We start from the raw sequence: 27397 nt of genomic DNA, 5'->3' as shown, positions 1-27397 counted from the left end.
TCACACAGACACACACAAAAAATTAAAAGGCCTAGTATTTACCTGAAGAAAATAAAACGCTAATTCGAAAAGATATATGTGCCACAAGTTCATTGCAGCATTATTTACAATAGCCGAGATATGGAAGCAACCTAAGTATCCATCAACAGATGAATGGATAAAGAAGAGGTGATATATATATATATATATATATATATATATATACACACACACACACACATATACATATATATACACACACACAAACAAACACACACACACAATGGAATATTACTCAGGCATAAAAAAAGAAATCTTGCCATTTGCAACAACATAGATGGACCTAGAGGGTATTATACAAAGTGAAATAAGTCAGACAAAGACAAATACTATGATTTCACTTATATGTGGAATATAAAAAGTGAAACAAATGAACAAACATAACAAAACAGAAAGAGTTGTAAATACGGAGAACAAACAGGTAGTTGCCAGGGAGGTGGGGGGTGGCGGCTGTGGGGGGAGGAGAGAGATAGGTGAGGGAGATTAAGAAGCACAAACTTCCAGTTAAAAAATAAATGAATCATGGGTATGAAAAAAAAAATTCAAAGGGAGAAAAAGAGATCAGGTTACAGCAAGGTCTTAGACACAAGTTAGAGTAGATGATCTATTTCTAAGGCTCCCTCCAACCCAGAGATTTTATAAATAAAAATAAAGTACTGCAGGAGAAAAACATCCTGGACATAGTCGTATAACCACCTTCAAAATCCACCTCCTATTCTATCAGCCAGCCCACATTTCTCCATCTTATGTACAAGGACTTTATGAGAGATTTTATCAAGTGCCTTGCTGAAATCAATTCTTAAAATGTTTGCATCTCTGATTACAGAAACCTCTAAGGTTTTTTTTTTTTTCCCTCTCTCTCTCTTTCTATTTATTACCCATCTTGACTACCAAGGATTTTTCCCAAAAGAAATACTTGGAAACCACTCCACAAACAGGGCTGGAAAAGGAATTAATTGCTTATAGCACTTTATATATACCTCTGCACCTAGCACATTTCTGTTATTTGTTTATATGTCAGTCTCCTTTCTACATCACACAACCTTCTGAATTCAGAGATTCTGGGTTTTGTCTTGATCTCGTCACCATCCCCAGCAGAGTCTAGCATAGATTAGATGCTAATAAATACTTGTCAATTTAAATCACAGCAATGGATTCACAGGAAAAAGGGGCTCTTGTTTTATGAGAACCTTCTCTGTGCCAGGGACTTAAAAAACATAATCTCTAATCCTTACAATGGTCCTGGCAAGGCATATATCGCTAACTCTATTTTATAGATGATGAAATAAACTGACCAAGATCACAAAGCTAAAATAACAAAGAAACATGGCACCAGAAGTGCAATATGAGCTTTACTTTAAAGTAATATATGTTCTTCTATAAGAGCAGGCTGCTCTCCTGGGAAATAAGAGGGTAAAGGGAAAGAGAAAAAGAGGGAAGAGAGAAAGTGATAAGTGCTAAGTGGGCAGGTGGAAAAGAGACTTGGCAGATGGCTGAGACTTATATGCTAATTCTATTATTAAATGTTATGATCAGAGCAGACTGGACTGGCCCCTGCAGCTACATTTTTCCTTTAAAAACTACTGCCCCTACAAAGAAGAAAGGTATAAGTTGCTCTAAAGGAGTCTGCTACTCTGATTTATGAGTGTTGAGAGAGCCATTTTAACTAAGCAGCAGGCAGAGAATTTAGTATGAAACTTAAATCCAAAAACTTAGCTGCTGGTGACAACAGCCAAAGATTTCAAAAGGGAACGATGGTGTCTGAAGACAACTACCAGGAAAGCAACTACCTGGGCAAGGTATGCAAAACAGAAAGGAGGAACATCACTGAGAGCTGAGAGAGCCACCTATAAACCTACGACCATTAACTCAGGCCTTTATATACCACTAGATGGAAAACGCCCTAAGGAACTGCACTTAGGACTTGGCTTGGCACTGTTAAGATGCAAAGAAGCAGTAGCACACAGTGGAATAATGTGCACCAACTTTAGAGTTGGACAAAATGGTCTCCAGGCTAGGACTCGACTGTGTTCCCTTAGGCAAGTTAATTAAGCTCTCTGAGTATCAGGTGACTTACCCACAAAATGACATGATAATAGCATTATCTTCATGGGTTTTGGTAAGGATCACATCAAATAATCCAAATAAGTTGTAAGAGTGTTCAGCCCACAGAAAGCACTCAGATTATCATTAGTTGTTTATTATTATATAATTCTCATTATTAGTCTTCCAAATTTATTTCTTAGTCTTAGCCAAAGATTTAAGCCCATCTTTAGAACACACCTACCAGCCTGTCTATAATTTGCGTTAGGTCTTAGTCTTAAGTGGTTCCCATACTAATTTGTACAAACAAAATGAACAATAACCAAAGCATTACAGAACAATTACCAATACTATGTAAACATCAGCACACACTTATTTCCAAAACCCTAAGCAGACAAGCAATCAAAAATAAAAACATATGGCCTTGAACTGTAAACAGTGAAGGCAATGGCTCCCTGAGTTAAGTGAAAATTATGTATACAAAGAAGAGAGATTTGGCAGCATGACAGTGGTTACTCTCAGTTTGTCTCCCTCAACCTCAAAACCACATCAGCAGAAAATAATGGGAGGCCACAGAGTTGTTTACGTTCCTGCTAAGACCGCCAATCCTCCAGCTTAGCACTTTCTCAGTGGGATGTTAGGGGAAAAAGGGAAGGCCTGCTCCACCTGCATGTTGTCTGCCTCAATGCTGCCAGCCTTCCCTACGAGAGTAGTCCCAACAAAAAGGCTATCAACAGAACTAACCATTATCTACCATTCTGACACATGTGGCTATTTAAATTTAAAACTTAATTAGAATTAAATGTAATTTATTTATTTTTCTTTTTTTAATAAATTTATTTTATTCTTGGCTGCATTGGGTCTTCATTGCTGCACGTGGGCTTTCTCTCCTTGTGGTGAGCGGGGGCTACTCTTCATTGCGGTGCACGGGCTTCTAGCTGAGGTGGCTTCTCTTGTTGCGGAGCACGGGCTCTAGGTGCACAGGCTTCAGTAGTTGTGGCTTACAGGTTCTACAGTGCAGGCTCAGTAGTTGTGGCGCACAGGCTTAGCTGCTCCGTGGCATGTGGGATCTTCCCGGACCAGGGCTCGAACCCGTGTCCCCTGCATTGGCAGGTGGATTCTTAACCACTGCACCACCAGGGAAGCCCCCTAAATGTAATTTAAAATTCAGCTCTTCATCACATGAATTATACATTTCAAGCGTTCAATAGCCACATGTGACTAGTGGCTACCATGTTTGAGTCTACTAATAAAGAACATTTCTGTCACTGCAGACAGTTCCACTGACTAGCACTGCGGAGATAAACAGGACTAATTCTATCTTGCCTTAAATCTGTTTACCTTGGACACCCCCAAGAAATTCAAGCTCCCCATAGCTTCTCTCACCACCTAGATTCTCATCCCACGACTCTAATCTGTCATCTGGGGGCACTTTTCTAGTATGGCTCAGTCTCCCATTCCTGCTCTCAAAATGACTCTGCCCTCTGGAATTAGGGTCAGTGATCAAAAAAATCCTCAATATTCTTAACCCTCTCTGTGGAAGTTCTTTCATCTTCTTGCTCGAACTGAAAGATGGCTGTCCTCTGAGCATACTGCTTCTCCTTGTACCTTCTCAGGTACTGGCTATTTCTTCTTCCTTACAACACAATACCACTGACCTGGAGGTGGGGTAAATATCCTCTTACTCTTCGTTGTTGCTTCCAGACTACTGGACAACCTGGTTTGAAGCACAAACCATTCTGCTACGCCTGCTGCTCCACCTTGAAGAAGTCATCTACTATCCTCCTGGTCACCCAGCCCACCCCTTTTCCTGGCTATTTGTTGAAACTTTTAACATATCACTTGCTGTCTTTCTTTTTGCCAGTCTTGCCATCATTCTTGGTGATTTTAATATGTACATATTAGACTGAAGAATATGAAAGTTGCAGTTTCTGTAGTTCAACCTAAGCTATGATTCATTCAGTATCTGTCCTCTCACTTCCTCTACCTTTTTGCTATCAGCTCCCATGGATCATACCATCTCAGCCTTTCTCAAGTGGGATTTCTGAGAGAGAAGTAAGCCTAATGTCCTCAGGTATCCATTGTATGTAATGCATTAACCTCTGTCCTCCGCATCTAGAATAGTACCAACCAGTTATGTACCATCCTCGGGAGAAGTAAGGAAAACATTCGATTCATTTTCAGTGTTCTGTGGTTCCAGTGAGGAACCCTGACTGAGCCTGTCAGTAATAATCATGCCACTTCCAACATCACCACCACCTGTCTTTTCCAGCTCACTCCTTCTAATACCCTAACTCCAATAATCCTTCAGTCCCACTAGGATGTCTAATTCCAGGCTATCACCTTTTCACTGTCCATCATCCTGTCACGTCCTCACTTTCCTTCTTACCTAACTTAGATCTCATGGTTATTCTACCAACCATTCCCCTGAATATTTTCTCAACTTATTTCTAATTTCTATTGTACTCCCTAGCAAAACCCAATTTTGGTTAAATCCAATTCTCCACCTATTATGTGCCCCACCTAAGCAGCACAATAGTGCTGATGGTGCTCACAATATATTTAAGACCAAAAACCTCAAGCGGCCCCTCAATACAGCCTAGCAATCCTAATATGTCTCCATAGTCAGTTTATTGTTCTACTCTCCCAGAGATTGTTTCACATCTTCTCTGCTATCTTCAAACTTTCAATATCCAGCCTGACTCTGCTGTCACTATTCTTTTTTGTTTCAATATAATACCTTTATTGAGATAAAGTTACATATTATATAATTCATTGAATTACAGTTCATGGCTCTTAGTTTATTCTTAGTATATTCACAGAGTTGTGCAACTATCACCACTACCAATTTTATAACATTTTCATTAACTAAAAAAGAAACAGGTTCCCATTAGCAGTCATTCTCCTTTTCCCCCCAGGATCCCAGCCCTAGGCAACCACTAATCTGCTTTCTGTCTCTATGTGTTTGCCTATTCTGGGCGTGTCTTATAAATGGAATCATACAATATGTGGGCTTTTGTGACTGACTTCTTTCACTTAACATATGTTTTCATCTATATCGTAGCATGTGACAGTACTTCATTCCTTTTTTTCTCATAGCAGCTGCACCATTTTACATTCCCACCAACAGTGTACCCGGGTTCCAATTTCTCCACATTTTTACCAACATTTGTTATTTTCATTTTTTTAATAGCCATTCTAGTGGGGATGAAGTGGTATCTCATAGTTTTGACTCACATTTCCTTAATGATTAACTATGTTGATCATCTTTTCATGTGCTTGCTGGCAATTTGTATATATTCTTAGAGAAAACGTCTATGCAAGTGTTTTGTTTTAACTGAGTCCTTTTTGTTGTTGAGTGGTAAGAATTTTGTATATGTTCTGAAATCTAGACTTTTATCAGATATATGATTTATAAATATTTTCTCCCATTCTGTAGGTTTTCTTTTCACTTTCTTGATAGTGTTCTTTGATGCACAACCGTTTAAATTTTGATGGAGTCCAATTTATCTATTTTTTTCTTTCATTGCTTGTGCTTTTGGTGTCATATCTAAGAATCCACTGCCAAATCTAAAGTCATGAATATTTACCCCTAGGGACTTCCCTGGCGGTCCAGCAGTTAATACTCTCTGCTTCCAATGCAGGGGATGCGGGTTCGATCCCAGGTCAGGAAACTAACATCCCACAAGCCGCACGGTGTGGCCAAATAAATAAATAAATAAAATTCACAAAGGAATTGTTAAAAAAAAAAAAAATTTACCCCAAGGCAGTTTTATAGTTTTAGTACTTACATTTACGTCTTCAATATATTTTTTGTATATGGTGTGAGGCAGGTGTTCAATTTGAAATACTCTTGAAATAAAAAGACCCTATATGCCTCATTCAGTAAACAAATTCTTATTCTCTCAGGTACTAGACTTAATAACCTTATTCTACTAGTGATAGCTTCTAACTAAAAAATCCTAATGACTATGTTGATACTTCCTAAGTATAAGCAACCCTAAAAAAGGCACGTATCACTAGGTCCAACAAACAGATGAAAAAATAAAGGCTCAGAGGCTTCAATCCTGTAAATACCTGGGGTAAGATATGATTCCAAGTCTGTTAGACTCCAAAGCCAGTACCACAATACCAAACTGCCCTCTTTGTTACAGAGAAGCCACACAAGCGCCCTGTCCCTACTCAAGTTGTAGCAATTTCTTTTCAAGTTTAGAGATAACCTTGCTTTCTCAAGAAGGTACACTTGAATGTTGAGCTCTTGACCTTAGTCTTTACTGCTGCTATAGCTGACCCCTGCATTTGAAGTGTTAGCCTGGTTTCCTCAACACTTTTCCATAGAAGGCAAAATTACTCATATAAAAATATGCTTGGGGCTTCCCTGGTGGCGCAGTGGTTAAGAATCTGCCTGCCAATGCAGGGGACACAGGTTCGAGCCCTAGTCCGGGAAGATCCCACATGCCGCAGAGCAACTAAGCCTGTGCACCACAACTACTGAGCCTGCCTGCTGCAACCACTGAAGGCCGCATGCCTAGAGCCCATGCTCCACAAGAGAAGCCACAGCAATAAGAAGCCCACGCACTGCAATGAAGAGCAGCCCCTGCTCGCCTCAACTAGAGAAAGCCCACGTTCAGCAATGAAGACCCAACATAGCCAAAAATAAATAAATTAAAAAAAAAAAAAAAAGCTTGGCAGTGCCCCCACCACCCTGAGACTTCAAGGAAAGAATTAATACTGAGAAAAATCCTTAAACCATAAACTCCTACTTAGGATATAGAAATAAAGGGTCTACAACCATTATATTTTTATGAACAAAATTCCTCAATCTATGAGGTACTGAATAATTTAGAGACCTTAGAAAAACAGTCACTTGTCTAGCTCCTACTAATACTTGTGCATAATATTTATAGCACAATCTTTTTCTTTAACAGCTGGCATTTTTATTTAAGCAGTTTGACAATATATATATAGAATTTTTAAATAATTCATATTTTCTGACCTATGAATTAAAATTTGGAATTCTATTCTGAGGGAATCATCTGCATTTAGACAAGATCATAAGACAAAGATATTTTATCAAAGCATTATTTATAATAATGAAAATTTTAAACAACCCAGTATTCAAATACAGAATGAAATACTATGCAGAAATTCAAAATAAAAACTGAAAGGAAATACACCAAAATGTTAACTGTAATTGGGGTAGGGGAATTAGGCGGGTGGTTATTTTTGGATGATTATCTTTCTATGTTGCAATTTTTTTCAATGAGCATAGACTAGTCTTACAATTTAAAAATTTATTTTAATATTGAGAGACACCCCTAATGAAATAACAGATCTGGGCAACGATCATCAATGACTATTAGCTGAAAGCTGGGCTTTCTGATGGATGGATTAGGCTGATCCCACTAGTCAATCTTAACACCATAAAAGAAAGACAACCAGACAGTATGTTTCTCACAATCTGATGCAGTATGAAATATATAATACCACCTATGAGCTACTCTTTTGTCAAAAAAAAAATCTAAACTGAATCTGATCAAGCCTCAAATCAAAATTGAAGTTTCCAGGGGCTTCCCTGGTGGTGGCGCAGTGGTTGAGAGTCCACCTGCCGATGCAGGGGACACGGGTTCGTGCCCCGGTCCGGGAAGATCCCACATGCCCCAGAGCGGCTGGGCCCGTGAGCCATGGCCGCTGAGCCTGTGCGTCCGGAGCCTGTGATCTGCAACGGGAGAGGCCACAACAGTGAGAGACCCGCGTACCGCAAAAAAAAAAAAAAAAAAAAAAAATAGAAGTTTCCAGAAATTATAGTTTAGAACAGGAGACCATGGGCAGCGGAGTCGAGATGGTGGAGTAAGAGGACGCAGAGTTCACGTTTCCTCACAACTAGGGCACCTACCAGGTGCTGGTGGGGGACCCTGGACACCTAAGAGGATGGGAGGAACCCCTGTGTGACCAGGTAGGATGTGGTAGGGAGAGGGGGTAGAAGTGGAGGTCAGACAGGGCTGGTGTTCCTGAGGGGCAGCTGGAGGAGGGGAGGGGTCCCCGTGTCCGGAGGAGCCCACCCATGTGAGGGGAACAGCAGGGACAGGGAGAGACCTTCGGGGTATCAGAGAAGAACTCAGCCAGCGTTTCCCCTCCCCGCTCAGGCCCCAGCGAGCCTGCTGGGATCCTGGGCCTGAACCTCTGCCCTCTGGGGCCCCCTCCGGCCATGCTGAGCCTAAGCCCCGTCCCCGCCACCCCCCAGGGCCTTTTCCAGTTGTGCAGGTCCTGAGCCTAGGCCCCGCATCCCCCACCAAGGCCTTTTCTGGCTGCACAGGTCCTAAGCCTAAGCCCCCTCCCCCGCGACCCCCAATGCCAAGGCCTTTTCTGGCTTTTTTTTTTTGCTGTTGTGGTTCTGTTATGCCTTGTTATTGTTGTTTCATTTATATATATTTTTCTAATATATTTTTTATTCTTTGTTATTGTTCTACTCCTTTTTGTTTGTTGCCTTTTTTTTTTTTTTTTCCCCATGTGGCTTGCAGGATCCTGGTTCCCAGGCCAGGGGTCAGGCCTGAGCTTCTGTGGTGGGAGCACCAAGTCCAACTGCTGGACTAACAGAGAACCTCAGAACCCAGGGAATACTAATCAGTGTAAGGTCTCCTGGAGCTCCTCATTTCAGTACCAAGACCCGGCTCTACCCAACTGCCTGCAAACTCCAGTGCTGGACGCCTCAGGCCAAACAACCAGCAAGACAGGAACACAGCCACACCCATCAAAAATAAAAAAGAAAGAGACAACAAAAAAATATGTTACAGATGAAGGAATAAGGTAAAAACCTACGAGGCCAAATAAATGAAGAGGAAATACTCAACCTACCTGAAAAAGAATTAAGAGTCATGATAGTAAAGATGATCCAAAATCTCAGAAATAAAATGGAGGCATGGATCAAGAAAACACAAGAAATGTTTAACAAGAACCTAGAAGAAATAAAGAACAAACAGTGATGGGGACTTCCCTGGTGGCGCAGTGGTTGGGACTTCGCCTGCCAACGCAGGGGACATGGGTTTGAGCCCTGGTCCGGGAAGATCCCACATGCCACAGAGCAACTAAGCTCATGCACCACAACTACTGAGCGTGAGCTCTGGAGCCCATAAACGACCACTACTGAGCCCAAGTGCCACAACTACTGAAGCCCGCATGCCTAGAGCTCGTGCTCTGCAACAAGAGAAGCCACCACAATAAGAAGCCTGCGCACCACAATGAAGAATAGCCCTCACTCGCCACAACTAGAGAAAGCCCGTGCGCAGCAACGAAGACCCAACACAACGAAAAATAAATAAATAAATAAATAAATTTAAAAAGAACAAACAGTGATAAATAACACAATAACTGAAATGGAAAATACACTAGGAGGAATCGATAGCAGAATAACTGAAACAGAAGAACAAATAAGTGAGCTGAAGATAGAATGGTGTAAATAACTGCCGAGGAGCAGAATAAAGAAAAAACAATGGAAAGAAATGAGGACAGTCTCAGAGACCTCTGGGACAACATTAAACACACCAACATTTGAACTAAAGGGTCCCAGAAGCCAAAGAGAAAGAGAAAGGGTCTGAGAAAATATTTGAAGAGATTATAGTTGAAAACTTCCCTATCATGGGAAAAGAAATAGTCACTCAAGTCCAGGAAGTGCAGAGAGCCCCAAACAGGATAAACCCAAGGAGAAAAACACCAAGACACATATTAATCAAACTAACAACAATTAGGTTCAAAGAAAAAATATTAAAAGCAGCAAGGAAAAAGCAACAAATAACATACAAGGAAATCACCATAAGGTTATCAGCTGATTTTTCATCAGAAACTCTGAGGGCCACAAGGGAGTGGCAGGATATATTTAAAGTGATGAAAGGAAAAAACCTACAACCAAATACCAACATTACTCTACCCAGCAAGGATCTCATTCAGATTTGATGGAGAAATAAAAAGCTTTACAGACAAGCAAAAGCTAAGAGAATTCAGCACCACCAAATCAGCTTTACAACAAATGCTAAAGGAACTTCTATAGGTGGGAAACACAAGAGAAGAAAAAGACTCACGAAAACAAACCCCAAACAATTAAGAAAATGGTAACAGAAACATACATCTAGATAATTATCTTCAGTGTAAATGGATTAAATGCTCCAACCAAGACACAGGCTCGCTGAATGGACACAAAAACAAAACCCATATGTATGCTGTCTACAAGAGACCCACTTCAGACATAGGGACACATACAGACTGCAAGTGAAGGGATGGAAAAAGATATTCCATGCAAATGGACATCAAAAGAAAGCTGGAGTAGCAATACTCAACCCAGATAAAATAGACTTTAAAATAAAGACTGTTACAAGAAATAAGGAAGGACACTACATAATGATCAAGGGATCAATCAGAAGAAGATGTAACAATTATAAAGATTTATGCACCCAACATAGGAGCACCTCAATACATAAGGCAAATACTAACAGCCATAAAAGGGGAAATCAATAGTAACACAATAATAGTGGGGGACTTTAACACCCCACTTACACCAATGGATAGATCACCCAGACAGAAAATAAATAAGGAAACACAAGCTTTAAATGACACAACAGTCCAGATAGATTTAATTGATATTTATAGGACATTCCACCCATATACGACAGAATACACTTTCATCTCAAGTGCACATGGAACATTCTCCAGGACAGATCACATCTTAGGTCACAAATCCAGCCCTGGAAAATTTAAGAAAACTGAAATTGTATCAAGCATCTTTTCCAACCACAAGGCTATGAGATTAGAAATCAATTACAGGAGGGCTTCCCTGGTGGCACAGTGGTTGGGAATCCACCTGCCAATGCAGGGGACACGGGTTCAAGTCCTGGTCCAGAAAAGTCCCACATGCTGAGGAGCAACTAAGCCCGTGTGCCACAACTACTGAGCCTGCACTCTAAGGCCTGCATGCCACAACTACTGAAGCCTGTGTGCCTAGAGCTTGTGCTCCACAACAAGAGAAGCCACTACAATGAGAAGCCTGTGCACCACAAAGAAGAGTGGGCCCTCGCTCAAGGCAACTAAAGAAAGCCTGCGCACAGCAACAAAGACTCAATACAGCCAAATATAAATAAATTAAAATAAATAAGTTTAAAAGAAAACAATACCAAGGGCATTTAAAAGAAAAATCAGGGCTTCTCTGGTGGTGCAGTGGTTAAGAGTCCGCCTGCTGATGCAGGGGACATGGGTTCGTGCCCCGGTCTGGGAGGATCCCACATGCCGCGGAGCGGCTGGGCCCGTGAGCCACGGCCGCTGAGCCTGCACGTCCGGAGCCTGTGCTCCGCAACGGGAGACGACGCAGCAGTGAGAGGCCTGTGTACTGCAAAAAAAAAAAAAAGAAGAAAAAGAAAAATCAATTACAGGAAAAACGCTATAAAAAACACAAACACATGGAGGCTAAACAATACACTAATAAACAACCAAGGTATCACTGAAGAAATCAAAGAGGAAATCAAAAAACACACAGAAACAAATGACAACAAAAACACGACAACCCTAAACCTATGGGACACAGCAAAAGCAGTTCTAAGAGGGAAGTTTATAGCAATTCAATCTCACCTCAAGAAACAAGAAAAATCTCCAATAAACAATCTAACCTTATAGCTAAAGCAACTAGAGAAAGAAGAACAAAAAACCCCAAAGTTAGTAGAAGGAAAGAAATCATAAAGGTCAGAGCGGAAATAAATAAAATAGAAACAAAGAAAACAATAGCAAAGATCAATAAAATTGGTTCTTTGAGAAGATAAAATTGATAAACATTTAGCCAGACTCATTAAGAAAAAAGGGAGAGGACTCAAATCAATAAAATTAGAAATGAAAAAGGAGACATTACAACTGATACCACAGAAGTACAAAGGATCATAAGAGACTACTACAAGCAACTATATGCCAATAAAAATGGACAACCTGGAAGAAACAGACACATTCTTGGAAAGGTACAACTTTCCAAGACTGAACCAGGAAGAATTAGAAAATATAAACAGACCAATCACAAGTAATGAAATTGAAACTGTAATTAAAAATTTTCCAGCAAACAAAAGTCCAGGACCAGATGGCTTCACAGGCCAATTCTATCAAACATTTAGAGAACAGCTAACACCTATCCTTCTCAAACTCTTCCAAAAAAACTGCAGAGGGAGGAACACTCCCAAACACATTCTACGAGGCCACCATCACCCTGATACCAAAGCCAGACAAAGATATCACAAGAAAATTACAGACCAGTATCACTGATAAACACAGATGCAAAAATCCTGAACAAAATATTAGCAAACAGAATCCAACAGCACATTAAAAGGATCATACACCATGATCAAGTGGGGTTCACCCCAGGAATAAAAGGATTCTTCAATATACACAAATCAATCAATGTGATAAACCATATTAACGAATTGAAGGAGAAAGCCCATATGATCATCCCAATAGATGCAGGAAAAGCTTTTGACAAAATTCAATACCGATTTATGATAAAAACTCTCCAGAAAGTGGGCACAGAGAGAACCTACCTCAACATAATAAAAGCCATATACGACAAACACATAGCAAACATCATTCTCAATGGTGAAAAACTGAAAGCATTTCCTCTAAGATCAGGAACAAGATAAGGATGTCCACTCTCACCACATTATTCAACATAGTATTGGAAGTCCTAGCCAAGGCAATCAGAGAAGAAAAAGAAATAAAAAGAACCCAAATTGAAAAAGAAGTAAAACTGTCACTGTCTGCAGATGACATGATACTATACTTAGAAAATCCTAAAGATGCCACCAGAAAACTACCAAATCACTGAATTTGGTAAAGTTGTAGGATACGAAATTAATGCACAGAAATCTCTTGCATTCCTATACACTAACAATGACGGATCAGAAGGAGAAATTAAGGAAACAATCCCATTTACCAATGCAACAAAAAGAATAAAACACCTAGGAATAAACCCACCTAAGGAGGCAAAAGACCTATACTCAGAAAACTATAAAACACTGATAAAAGAAATCAAAGATGACACAAACACATGGAGAGATATACCATATTCTTGGATTGGAAGAATATTGTGAAAATGACTATACTACCCAAAGCAATCTACAGATTCAAGGCAATCCCTATCAAATTACCAATGGCATTTTTCACAGAATTAGAACAAAAAATTTTACAATTTGTATGGAAACACAAAAGGCCCCGAATAGCCAAAACAATCTTGAGAAAGAAAAACAGAGCTGGAGGAATCAGGCTCCCTGACTTCAGACTATACTACAAAGCTGCAGTAATCAACACAGTATGGTACTAGCACAAAAACAGAAATATAGATCAATGGTACAGGATAGAAAGCCCAGAGATAAACCTACAGACCTATGGTCACCAAATCTATGAGAAAGGAGGCAAGAATATACAGTGGAGGGACTTCCCCAGTGGGGCAGTGGTTAAGAATCCACCTGTGAATGCAGGGGACACGGGTGTGATCCCTGGTCTGGGAAGATCCCACATGCCGTGGAGCAACTAAGCCTGTGAGCTACAACTACTGAGCCTGTGCTCTAGAGCCTGTGAACCACAACTACTGAGGCCATGAGCCACAACTACTGAAGCCCACATGCCTAGAGCCCGTGTTCCACAACAAGAGATGACACCGCAATAAGAAGCCCGCGCACAGCAATGAAGAGTAGAGAAAGCCCACGCGCAGCAACGAAGACCCAATGTACCAAAAATAAATAAATCAATTAAGTTTTAAAAAATATTTTTTAAAAAAGAATATACAGTGGAGGAAAGACAGTCTCTTCGATAAGTGTTATTGGGATAACTGGACAGCTACATGCAAAAGAATGAAATTAGAACACACCCTAACACCATACAGAAAAGTAAACTCAAAATGGACTGAAGATCTAAATGCAAGCCCAGACACTATAAAACTCTTAGAGGAAAACATATGAGAAACACTCTTTGACATAACTCACAAGATCTTTTTTGACCCACCTCCTAATGAAAATAAAAACAAAAATAAACAAATGGGACCTAATCAAACTTAAAAGCTTTTGCACACCAAAGGAAACCATAAACAAGACAAAAAAGACAACCCTCAGAATGGGAGAAAATATTTGCAAATGAAGCAACGGACAAAGGATTAATCTCCAAGTTATACAAACAGCTCATGCAGCTCAATATCATAAAAAAGCAAAGAACCCAGTGAAAAAATGGGCAGAAGACCTAAATAGACATTTCTCCAAAGAAGACATACAGGTGGCCAACAAATACATGAAAAGATGTTCAACATCCCTAATTATTAGAGAAATGCAAATCAAAACTACAATGAGGTATCACTTCACACCGGTCAGAATGGCCATCAACAGAAAATCTACAAACAATAAATACTGGAGAGGGTGTGGAGAAAAGGGAACCCTCTTACGCTGTTGGTGGGAATGTAAATTGATACAGCCACTGTGAAGAGCAGTACGGATGTTCCTTAAAAAACTAAAAATAGAACTACCATATAACCCAGCAATCCCACTCCTGGGCATATACCCTCAGAAAACCATAATTCAAAGAGACACCTGTAGGGGCTTCCCTGGTGGTGCAGTGGCTAAGAATCTGCCTGCCAATGCAGGGGACACAGGTTTGAGTCCTGGTCTGGGAAGATCCCACATGCTGCAGAGCAACTAAGCTCATGTGCCACAACTACTGAGCCTGTGCTCTAGAGCCCGTGCTCTAGAGCCCGCGAGCCACAACTACTGAGCCCGCGTGCCTAGAGCCTGTGCTCCATAACAAGAGAAGTCACCACAATGAGCAGTCCATGCACTGCAACAAAGAGTATCCCCCACTCGCCGCAACTAGAGAAAACCCGCGTGCTGCAACGAAGACCTAAACACAGCCAAATATAAATAAATTAATTAAATTAAAAAAAAAAAAGACACATGTATCCCAATGTTCACTGCAGCACTATTTACAATAGCCAGGATATGGAACAAACCTAAATGTCCATCAACAGATGAACAGATAAAGAAGATGTGGTACATATATACAATGGAATATTACTCAGCCATAAAAGGAATGAAATTGGGTCATTTGTAGAGATATGGATGGACCTAGAGTCTGTCATACAGAGTGAAGTTAAGTCAGAAAGAGAAAAACATATCATATATTAATGCATATATGTGGAATCTAGAAAAATAGCGCAGATGAACCTATTTGCAGGGCAGGAATAGAGATGCAGATGTAGAGAACAGATGTGTGGACACAGGGTTGGAGGGAAGGGGAGGGTGGGATGAACTGGGAGATTAGGTTTGACATAAATACACTACCATGTGTAAAATAGACAGCTAGTGGGAACCTGTGTTATAGCACAGGGAGCTCAGCTCAGTGCTGTATGATGACCTAGATGGGTGGGATTGAGGGGGGTGGGGTGGGAGGGAGGTTCAAAAGGGAGGGGATATATGTATACATATAGCTGATTCACTTCATTGTACAGCAGAAACGAACACAACATTGTAAAGCAATTATACACCAAAAAAAAAAAAAAAAGAACAGAAGACCATGCTAAAGATAGAATAGGGATACAATCAGCAAAATTCAGGAGGGAAATTCTGAAAGCCAATCTTTTAACAAATAAACTATAAAGAAAACAAAGAGATAAGGATAACAGATTAAAAGAAACTTGAAAGACTTCAACCAAATGTAACACATAAACCTTGTTTGGACCCTGATTTGAACAAACCATTAAGAAAGAAATTATGATATGACTGGGGAAAGAGAGATGCTGACTGGTGTGACAATGGTACTGTGGCTGTATTTTTTAAAAAATAGTCCTTATCTTTTAATATTACGATATTTAATAATATGCCTGAAAACTGCTTCAAAAAATCTAGTGGGAGGTGGATGTGAGGAATGTTATACATAAAAAAAGACTGGTCATATGTTGGTAATTGCTGAAGCTGGAAAACAGGTTCATAGGGATTCATTATACTGTTAAACAATAAAAATAAAAAACAGTCTCAAAACAAACCTGCTGTTCAAAGCTAACTACAGGCAACATCACAGATATTGTGGGTTCAGTTCCAAAAAAGTGCAATGAAGCAAATATCGTGATAAAGTGAGCCACACAAATTTTCTGGTTTCCCAATGCATATGAAGGTTATATCTACACTATACTGTAATCTTTTCTTTTTTTTTTTTTTTTTTTGCGGTACACGGGCCTCTCACTGTTGTGGCCTCTCCCATTGTGGAGCACAGGCTCCGGACACGCAGGCTCAGCGACCATGGCTCACGGGCCTAGCCGCTCCGCGGCATGTGGGATCTTCCCAGACCGGGGCACGAACCCATGTCCCCTGCATCAGCAGGCAGACTCTCAACCACTGCGCCACCAGGGAAGCCCTGTAATCTTTTTTTTTTTTTTAATTTATATTGGTGTATAGTTGATTTACAGTGTTGTGTTACTTTCAGGTGTACAGCAAAGTGAATCAGTTATACATATATCCACTCTTTTTTAGATTCTTTTCCCATATAGGCCATTACAGAGTACTGAGTAGAGTTCCCTGTGCTATACAGTAGGTACTTAGTATACTATAGTTTTTTAAGCGTGCAACAGCATTACGTCTAAAAAAAAAATGTACATACCTTAATTAAAAATACTTTATTGCTGAAAAATGCTAACCATCATCTGAGTCTTCAGTGAGTTATAGTAGTAACATCAAAGATCACTGATCACAGATCACCATAACAAATACAAGAATGAAAATCTTTGAAATATTGCCAAGAATTACCAAAATGTGAAACAGAGACATGAAGTGAGCAAAGGCTATTGGAAAAATGGTGCTGACAGACTTGCTCGACAAAGGATTACCACACATATTTAATTTGCAGAAAAAAACAATAAAACATAGTGCAACGAAACAAGGTATGCGTGTAAATAAAACCAAAAAAGTAAGGAAAAGATACACATCAAACTGTTAACAGTGGCTTGAACTGGACCAAATCATGGGTGAGTTTTTTCTGAGTAAAATTTTCCAATGTAAGAAACCAATGTTACCTCAATTAAAAAAAAAATTTTTCCCACTTAAATCTTCTACAATGAAGATGTACTGCTTAAAAAAAAATTGTTAGAAGGCAAAATAGCATAATGATTAAGAATGGAACCTGTGGATAAATGGTAAAATTCCAGGACTGAAGCAGGAAAAGTCACAGCAACCTCACAACTTCTTGTACTAAAAAGTAAGGAAGTGCTCAAAAAACTGACGGGCACATGACAAAAAGTTACAGAAGACACCTGAAGGGACTTTCACCGGTCAAATTTGGACAACAAAATGACTACTAGAAAGAATGAATTATGACACATTAAATTTAAAAAAATGAATCCATACCACATTAAAAAAATTAATGGGAAAGGGAAAAGTTTCTTTCTACAGAAGAATGTCAGCTAATTAATGCAGAAGAATGGCAGGAATACAAAAATCACCATTTACTACAATAATAACAATTTAAGCAAGACTCACCAATGGATGCTAAAACCATGGGTGAATGCCTGTTAGGGAACAGGATGTTCATACAGCCTTAAAGTATTACCCCACAGATGACATACTGATTACAAAGGGAAAAGGTACATTTGCAGAAGGAAATCTGGTAGACATTACCTTAGAGGATCAAATTTAACAACCCCAATAGCACAAACTGATATTATTTGCCCCCTGATGTGATGTGTTACGGATTGAATATTTGTGTTCCCCCAACACTCATATGTTGAAATCCTAACCTCCAGTGTGATGGTATTAGAATATGGGCCTTTGGGTAGTGATTAGGTCGAGAGGGTCTGCCTTCATGAATGGGATTAGTGCCATTATAAGGGACTGAAGAGGCCAGAGCTCTCTCCTTCCACTACATGAGGACACAGCAAGATGTCAGAAGTCTGCAACCCATAAGAGGGCTATCACCAGAACCCAACCATGCTGGCATCCTGATCACAGACTAACAGACTCCAAAACTGTGAGAAATAAATTTCCATTGTTTATAAGCCACTCAATCTATGGTGCTTTGTTAGAGCAGTCCAAACTGACAAAGGCATGATGCATTGAGAAGAATACAACACTCTCTTTGTTATTATTTCCTGCCAAAAATGTTTTGACCTAAATCTAATCATAAGAAAACATCAGACAAATCCAAAGTGACTAATATTCTGGGAGGAAAAACCAGAGAGGAAAAACCCCATATTCTGTGAATAAACTCTGCCCAGGTCTCTGGCTGACTCCAGAACCACTCTTGCACTAGACAGACTCCAGTTAAAGATAAAGAACCAAACTGAGATATGGACTGCTTCCCTAAACAAGAGTGTGTAGCTTGATTCCAACCCAGTTAACTGTCTGATGAAACAAAATATAATATTTTTCTGAGGAATAAAACACACACTAGAATATCCACAATATAACATTCACAATGTCCAGGATACAATCCAAAATTACTTAACATACAAAGAGAATGAGGAAAATGTGACCTGTTTTCAATTTATAGGGGTAAACAATTTGAATGACTGCAGATTTCTTATCAGAAACTGTGGAGGTCAAAAGATAGTGGAACAAAATCTTTAAATTGCTAAAAGGGAAAAACCTATCAACCCAAAATTCTATATTCAGTGAAAATATCCTTCAAGAATGATGATGAGGTACTCAATACATGTTTGTTGGATTGAGTGTTTTGGAACTAAATTGCACAGAATCCAATTAATGATATTTGAACAGAACAGTGCACAATGAACAGGATTTCAGAAATGCAGATGGAAACTAAATGAATGTCAGAGGTGTAGTTTTTGAAAGAAATACAGCAGCATTTGATAATTCAGAAGATATTGATCCTAAGAAGTTCAACTTGAATGACTGACAAAACCAATATAATATTAACAGAACTGAGAAAATCAGAAAGAAGAGCTAGATAAGGAGGTAAAAGATGAATTCTGATCTGATTGGTTCTCTTTGAAAACCAAGCTCAGCAATTAACTTTTGGGAAAAAGTCGTATTTTTGATTTCATACTAATTATAAAATAGCATTTGCTTAATTCATTTATCTTAACCATGGAATGGTTAAGGCAAAGATTAAGAAATAAGTGAAAGATTTAAAAACCAGACACAATAAAGATGTTAAAAAAAAACCAAAAATTAAAAAAAGACAAAGAAAATTTGTATATAAACTTTAAAAAAAAGAATGATGATGAAATCAGACATTTTTCAGACAATAAAATTATTAAGGAAGTTTGTTACCAGCAGACCCACCCTGTAAGAAATGCTAAAGGCAATTCTTCAGGCTGAAGGGGATGACACTATAGACTCAGATCATCAGGAAGAACTGAAGAGTATCAAAAATGGTAAATATCTAGGAAAGAACATTTTCCTCTTAATTTCTTTACAATCCACAGCAACTATTTAAAGCAAAACTATAACATTGTTTTATGGGATTTATAATATACGTAGATGTACATGTGACATATGACAACTATAGCATAAAGGGGAAGGTAGTAAATGTACCTATACAATTGTAAGATTTCTATACTTTTCATAAAGTGGTATTAACTCTAAGTAGACTGTAAAAGCCTACCTTGCCCCACCAGTAGCCACTAAAAATAGAAAGAAGTATAGCTTCAAAAAATAAAGGGCAAAAAAGGCAATTCTATAGCATATTCAAATAATCAAAATAAGTCAGAAAAGAAAAAACAAAAATTTAAAAATTAAATGGTAGACCTAAACCCAATCACATCAATAATTAAATGATTAACTAAATTTTCCAATTAAAAATTAGAGATTGTCAGAATGGGTAAAAAGCATGACTCAACAGTATGTTGTCTACAAGACACACACTTCAAAATAAAAACACAAATATGGGGCTTCCCTGGTGGCGCAGTGGTTGGGAGTCCGCCTGCCAATGCAGGGGACACGGGTTTGAGCCCTGGTCCGGGAGGATCCCACATGCCGTGGAGTGGCTAAGCCCGTGCGCCACAACTACTAAGCCTGTGCTCTAGAGTCTGCGAGCCACAACTACTGAAGCCCGCATGCCTAGAGCCCGTGCTCCGCAACAAGAAAGGCCACTGCAATGAGAAGCCCGCGCACCGCACTGAAGAGTAGCCCCCGCTAGCTGCAGCTGGAGAGAGCCCACGCGCAGCAACAAAGACACAATGCAGCCAAAAATAAATAAATAAATTTAAAAAACAAAACAAAAAAACACAAATATGTTAAAAGCGAATGTATGGAAAAAGATATACCAGACAAGCAGTAGGCATAAAGAGCTGAAATGGCTAGAACTAGGTCTAGTTGTTCTATCAGATAAAATACACTTCAAGAAAAAGAATATTACCAGAAACAAAGTTGGAAACTAAACAACATACTTACAAGTTGGCTCTAAAATTTATATGGAAATGCAAAAGACTAGAACATCAACAGTAATCTTTATAAAGGACAAAGCGAACTACCTAGTAGCCTGCAAAGCCTAAAATATTTACTAGCTGTCTCTTTTAAAAAAGCCTGTCAACTTTTGCTTTAAAGGAGTACATTTTCGAAGGACCTACCTGCATAGCACTATGTTAAGATGCTATGGAGAGAATAAAAACAATTGTGACACAGTTACTGTTACTGAGCTTACAGGTATTAATCATGAACGTTTCAGTCTTAAAAAGGAACACTTGGAACTTCCCTGGTGGTCCAGTGGTTAAGACACTGCATTTCCACTGCAGGGGGCACAGGTTCGATCCCTGGTTGGGAACTAAGATTCCCGCATGCCACGCAGCGCAGCCAAAAAATATGGGGAAAAAAAAAAAAAGGAACACTTTTGGGTTTGACTCTCCTATAATTAAGAGAGCCTGAGATATTAGCATTAAAAATGCTCTGCAATGTGTGAACCTTGTTTGGATCCTGACTGTAATAAACCAACTGTAAAAACCAATTATGAGACTCAAGGAGATTTACACAGACCAGATATTTGATGATATTAATTTTTTCAGTATGATAATATTATAGTTAGGGTTTTATTAAAAAAGAGGCCTTATCTTTCAGGGATACTGAGGAAAATAATGAAATGGTATCTAGGATCTGATTTGAAATAATCCAGGGAGTGGGAGTTATGAATGGAATACAGATGAAACAACAGTGACCATGAGTTGATAAATGGATGGCACATGGGGGTTTCAAGGCACTAATATTCCTTCAATTTTTATGTCTGAAATGTTCTTGTAATTAAAATAAAATAAACTCACACAAAGTCCTTTTGCAAGACAATAATCAAAGTTAAATTGGCCATTGTCTTTTGAAGAAACTGGTATGAAAGACAGGTGGCACAGATAAAAGAACCTGGAAAAAACCCTAATAATAATAAAAACCCTAAGAGGCTTCTAAAGACTATTAATGACAATCAAATCCAGTGGTCACATATTATCATCACAGCCTAAATTAAGATAATACTCAATGAGTTCCATATGCAGAAAAAAACTAAATTTCTCTGAATTTTACTAGTTGCTGCTTTATCAAGGTTCCTATGAAAGTGAAATGGATGACAGTGGAGCATAACAGAAACATATGAGCTCTTTAAAATGTTTTATAATATGTACAAAAGAATATATATGCAAATCAATCATCCAACTTAAAAAGTAGACTATTACCAAAACTGAGTAGCTAACTGTGCTTCTTCCTGATCCCATCCTCTGCCTCCACCCACCCCCACCAAGAAGCTTTTATTCTCAAAATTATCATTACTTTATTACATAAAACCACAGTTTTACTACAAATTCTTAAAATAATACATTAACTACCATACTGGTATTCAGTATTCTGAAACTTTTTTTTAAATCTCAATATTTCATGGATGATTCTTTGGAGTACAAGCTTTTGAATTAAAGCTGGTTGTGTAGCTGGTTGTGAGTTCTTGCCACTTATTAGGTATGTGACCTTGGGGAAATTATTTTCCCGTCAAGCCTCAGCTTCCTACTTCAAAAGACTATTGTGAGAATTAAAACAGAATATACAAAAAGTACAGCTCCTGGTATATAGCAGGTGCTCATAAATGGTAGCTATACTAGGTATGATTTACAAAGATTTGGCAAATTAAATCCTTTTACTTAATGGGGAAAAAAAATCCATCTTGCTATCAAGTGCTTCCTTTATATTAAGCCATTAGAAAACTCCTTAGTAACAAGTCTGTGAATGGTCAGCCTCCACACCACCAGAAGTAATTCTCATCATCGTCTGATCCTTTGACTTTGCACACATGTTTTCACAGAGATGACTTACGTCGGTCACATCAACTCTTGTTCACCAGGAAACAGTTTGAATCCATCAAACTTTTCTTCTCGGTAACTGAAAAGCTGACAAGGTCAATTCTGATGAGATCAGATTTCATGTCTGCATTCAGGGGTGAAGGATTATCAGTACTCTGCCTTCCTAAAACTGACTGAGGCTTATATAGTCTCCTCATACTTTCCCCTACTGTGTGTGTCCCCACCTCTGCACACGGGAAGGCAGACAGAACACAGCAATGAAGAAAAATGACTGACTCTGGAGTCAGGCATACTTGGGCTCGGGCCCTGGCTCTGCTGCTTAACTATCTGATGCTGGCCAAGTACTAAACCCCTCTCTGATGCCAGATTCTCCATGGATAAAATGGAGATAACAATAACACTTATCCTCTAAGATACTTATAGTCCTGACTGTGGCTCTGTGATAGTTATAATGGAGATGACTGATCTAATATTAATTCCTTGAACTTTCGTCTTTCTTAAAATGCTCTAGATGCCTGGATTGAAACATGTGACTAAATCATGAAGTGAGAGAACTTCTCTTAAGTAGTTTTTAGCTGTTAATATTCCTTCAACACATAATGCTTTGGTTATTATTCCGGTGTTAATAAGAGCTATTTTATTTTTTCAAGGAAGGAATAAGCACACCTAGCAGGAAAAAACCTGCTAAAAGAAATCCCGAGGCCTGGCTCTTTAGCAGCAAGGCATAATGATTAGGGGTAAGTAAAACAAAGTCAAGGTTAAGAGGAACAAAATGGGAAGAGTGAAGACACTGAGGACTCAAGTAGACATGGATTGCAGTCAGACTGCCATTTTCACATGCCATATCATACAGTAACCTTATTAATGCATCATAGTGGAGCTAATACAAGGAAATGTTCCACAGAAAGGCTAAACAAAAATTATCAGAAGACAACTCAGATGACAGGGGTGGAGGGATGGGACAGGACCACACAGTTCTGCTACATTATTAATACAAGAGGAGAGAGTTACAAGCAGTGGAACATCACAAGTCTGGAGTGGAGGTACTTGGTCTAAGGATTCATCCAGTGGCTAAGAGTTATGATATATTTCTATGTCAGTAGGCATTCAAATAAGATGATGGCCTCTACAGAAACACCAAACAGTCTGGGGTCAAGTTTATCAAAGAAGAATCCACTTTAGATATATCACTTTGGGCATCCAGCTCCTGCTGACCCCTGTACCAGGCCACCACCTCTTCCCACCTCTTAGCTTCCTCCTCCCATTATCAACAGCAATGAATTCTTTATCCTTTCTCCTTGCTGCCCACCCACCCTCCTCTCCTCCCCAGTTCTGCATGGATTCCAATACTTTTTCCCCCATATCAGTGCCACTGCTATTCACACTGATTAGATCCTTCTGCAGGATCAGCACTGCTTCTGCTTTAAGAAATGAAAGCTTTGGCTGTTCAAGCACAAGAATGGGCTTGCTGTGCCAGGCTGCATAAAACTGGAACCTTGGTAAGAACTGATGGGTGGGTGGAAAAAACCTGGAAAGCACCTTTGAAGCAAAGGGAAAATATAATTTGTAAAGAACTTATATAAATTGATAAGAAAAATACTAAGAACCCAATAGATACTTGGGAAAGTTCAGAGAACAATTTCTCAAAAAAGAAATACAAATTGGCTTTTTTAAAAAAGAAAAAAAACTCAACTTTACTAGTCAAAGAAATATAAAATATAATGAAATATCACTGATTATCTATTGAATATACCATGCTTTAAAAACAAAAAAAGGAAAAGTAATATTCCTCAGTATTTGTAATGGTGTGGTGAAAGGAACACTCTCACGTGCTACCAGTGAGAATTTAAATGAGTATAACCTTTCCAGAAAGCAATCTTAAAACTTTATACATATAATCCAGTAATTTCACTTTTTGTAGTCTGGTTTAAAGAAAAAAATCAGAAATTCAGACAATTTATGCCTTACAAGGCTTGTTGCTATTTTAGATGCATATCTTCAATAAAGGGGGGGAAAAAGGGTTAAAAACCCATACCTGATACTAGGGGAACATTTAAATAAGAATCTGTCCTTTTTCTCACCAATCAGTAATAATCCCTTCCATCTCTGTGAGTGCTTAGTGCCTCTATTTTAGCACTATATTTTAGCGCTAAATATGACTTGTATCATATTTAGTCGTTCCCAAGTCTGTCTCACTGGACTGTGAATTCCCTGAATACAAATTTGGGGTCCCATTCAGCTCCGTATCATATACCTTATTACCTTGTGAGCACTCCCAGCACCTAACACAATACTTCATTAACAGCAGGACATGAAAATTTTTAAGTTGAATCACTGTAAGAAGCAAATTAATCAATGATTTCAAAGACGTTAAATTTTTTACACATAAAGACATGAACACTAAATTCATAACTGACCTAATTCTACCACAATTTGGAATAAACTCAATTCCATGAGATTATAGGAATGAGTTATTAGATTGCAGCAGTCACAATCTACAGCCATACCCCTTTATTCTTTTTTCTTCTTCCTGCCTGGAACACAGATGTAAGGTCTAGAGATGTTAACAGCCATCTTGAAACAATAAGTCAAGAAGCTACAAGTACAGGACTGTAGAGCCAAAAGAGAAAAGCTTAGGTTCTCATTACATCACTGAGCCACTGCCTCACTCTAGACATCTGGATATGTGAGAAAAAGAAACCTTACATGTTAAACCCATTTAATAATTAATTACATTAATTAAAATGGTGTTTTCTGTTATTAGGAATGATAGAATTTTCTGATAGATACTAATAGGGTTTTCCATTATTTGTTCTGACTTATATAAAATGATACATAACCATCCACTTAGTAAGAGTGACTAAAGCAGGGGTGGACACTTTAAATAAAGACAATCAGAGTCTTTCTCTAGACTAACTTGTGGTCTCAGGAGAAAGAACTCCTTCTTTCCATTAAAGACTAAAAGCCTACGGCTGCTGGCAGACACTTTGCTTGCCCCTTAAAAAAAAAAAAAAAAAAAAAAGCCTATTTATTGAATAGAGACAAATGGAGCCGAAAGATGGAGAGACACACCATCTCAGCTCCTAGATCCTGCTCTGCCTAAAGCCTATCCCAGGCTTCCCAATTATTATGAAAACTAACCTCTCTTTTTTGCTTCAGATTGCTTGAATTCTTTTTCCAACACCTGAACCCAAAAGAGTCCTACACTCTACTGGAGTAAACACGTAAATAATTATTTCACAAGTTGAAAAAAACTTTACCCTGTATTAACCCATATAACTCAAGTTATGTTTGTCATTCTCCAACTGCCTACTATTTATTTTCATAATGCCCATACTACAACCACACTGAATGGCATGCTCTTTCTTGTAGAGCATGTTTCTTCATGTTTTTCTATTTACGTGAGTTTTGCCTACTGCTATTTTACATTAATGCCCTTCCTTCTAAATCTCTAATCACGTTTCTTCTGAAACACCACAGGAATTTATCTTTATGCCCCTTAGTCATTTTGACCTTGCATTACAGTTATTCATGTGTATGCCTTTTATCTATCCAATTGCACTGTAATCTCACTTTGTTTGGATTTGTATATCTTCCCACAGGTCAGTCTGTCTCCATAATCCATGTTATTTCTACTAAACCTATGCTACTTCCCAACTGTTAATACCTCAGTAGTTAGGTGTCAATAGTGATATACTTAATCCTCCTGGGTACCACAAAAGCCACATTAATACAAGTGAGAAGACTGAATGGGGTACAAATTACATTCAGGTAGGCAAATACAGATATATAAAACAGAAAAAGTCAACTCTGTCTAATTTAAGAAATTTGTTACTTAGAGATGATTGGGTCTTCTGATTTTTGCTGACTCACCCAAGTCAAGCCTATTCTAGGTCCCAGTCCTTCTCTGATAGCTCTCAGGCAAATCTCTATCAAGAGATTTGATACCTCTACCCACCTACTTACCGACCGTTATGTTTCCAAGAAATATCCATGGAGAGAAAATCCACTCCTGGCAATATCCACACCTCTGTATCTAGGCCCAAAGTGTATACAGTTAATGCCTTCAGCTTTCCTAGCTCTGCTATGATCTATTTCTCACTAAACTTATTCTTAGCACTCTGACTCTAATGCCTTTCCTTGCCTTTCATCTTTCCCTTAGCTCTAGCTGGCTGGTGGCTTATCCTTTATGTATTGTATTAGCACACAGAAACACAGACTTCAAAAAGACTACACAGGCAAGAAAAATATTCAATAATAACAGTAGCTACCATTTATTGAATATCTAAAACAATCTAGACACAGTGCTGGGTGCTTTATCTCTGATTCCCATGACAATCCTAATGATGTTAGACTAATTTTACAAATGAGGCACCTGATCCTCAAAGAGTAAGATAATTTGTCAAGCATTACCCAGCTGACAAGTATTACAGCTGAAATTTAAGTTCAGATCTACCTAGTTCCAAAGCCCATGTTTCTCCCACTCTATCTTATTACCAAAAATAAAACATTGGCTGTTCTCCCAGCTTCCACCCTTGTCACCCAACAATCTATTCACACAGCAGCCAGAGTGATCCCTTGTTCAAATATTAATTCATTTTTTGCTCAAACCCCTCCAATGTTTCCTCCTTTAAAAGCTAAAGTCCTCGCTAATGGCCTAAGAGCCCTATGTGATCTACCTGTCCCCTCCCCAATTACCTCTCTGGTCTCATTGTTAATCTCTCCCTCACTTACTCTACTGCAGCTGCACTGGCTTCTTTGTCATTCCCCATATACGCCAAGCCTGCTCACCTCAGGGTCTTTGAACTTACTGTTCCCTCTGCCCGTAACACTCTCCTCTCCACTCAAAATTCTCTTAGCTTATTCCCTCACTTCCTTTAGGTCTCTGTTCAAATGTCACCTTCTCAATGGAAACTTCCACACCACCTATTTTAAACTGCCACCTCCTGACCTCAATACTCCCTATTCCCCTCTTCCTCTGATTTCTTTTTTTCCTCTAAAATACTTATCAACATGACATATTATATGTTTACTTGT

At 38.8% G+C, this 27397-nt stretch overlaps 1 protein-coding gene across 6 annotated transcripts in view; it reads right to left on the bottom strand.

Moving 5' to 3' along the window:
* The window catches only part of LOC149744010 (BRCA1-A complex subunit RAP80), a 137205-nt gene that overhangs the window by 8582 nt on the left and 101226 nt on the right, over window positions 1-27397 (bottom strand). The window contains exon 11 of one of the 6 annotated variants that reach the window (XM_089905130.1): window positions 159-11455. The exons of the other annotated variants lie outside the window; for them this stretch is intronic. Within the exon in view, the coding sequence (XP_089761256.1) occupies window positions 11265-11455 (191 nt within the window). The 3' untranslated portion in view covers window positions 159-11264. Of the gene's footprint in view, window positions 1-158; window positions 11456-27397 lie in introns of those variants that run through there. 6 annotated transcript variants of the gene reach the window in all.

This window comes from Delphinapterus leucas, unplaced genomic scaffold (assembly GCF_059928025.1).
Source record: "Delphinapterus leucas isolate spDelLeu-1000000601 "Yukka" unplaced genomic scaffold, BTC_Dleu_Yukka2 spDelLeu_asBTCV2_sq25, whole genome shotgun sequence".
In the NCBI taxonomy this organism is placed as follows: Eukaryota; Metazoa; Chordata; class Mammalia; order Artiodactyla; family Monodontidae; genus Delphinapterus; species Delphinapterus leucas.
This window is presented reverse-complemented; position numbering and strand designations above follow the sequence as displayed.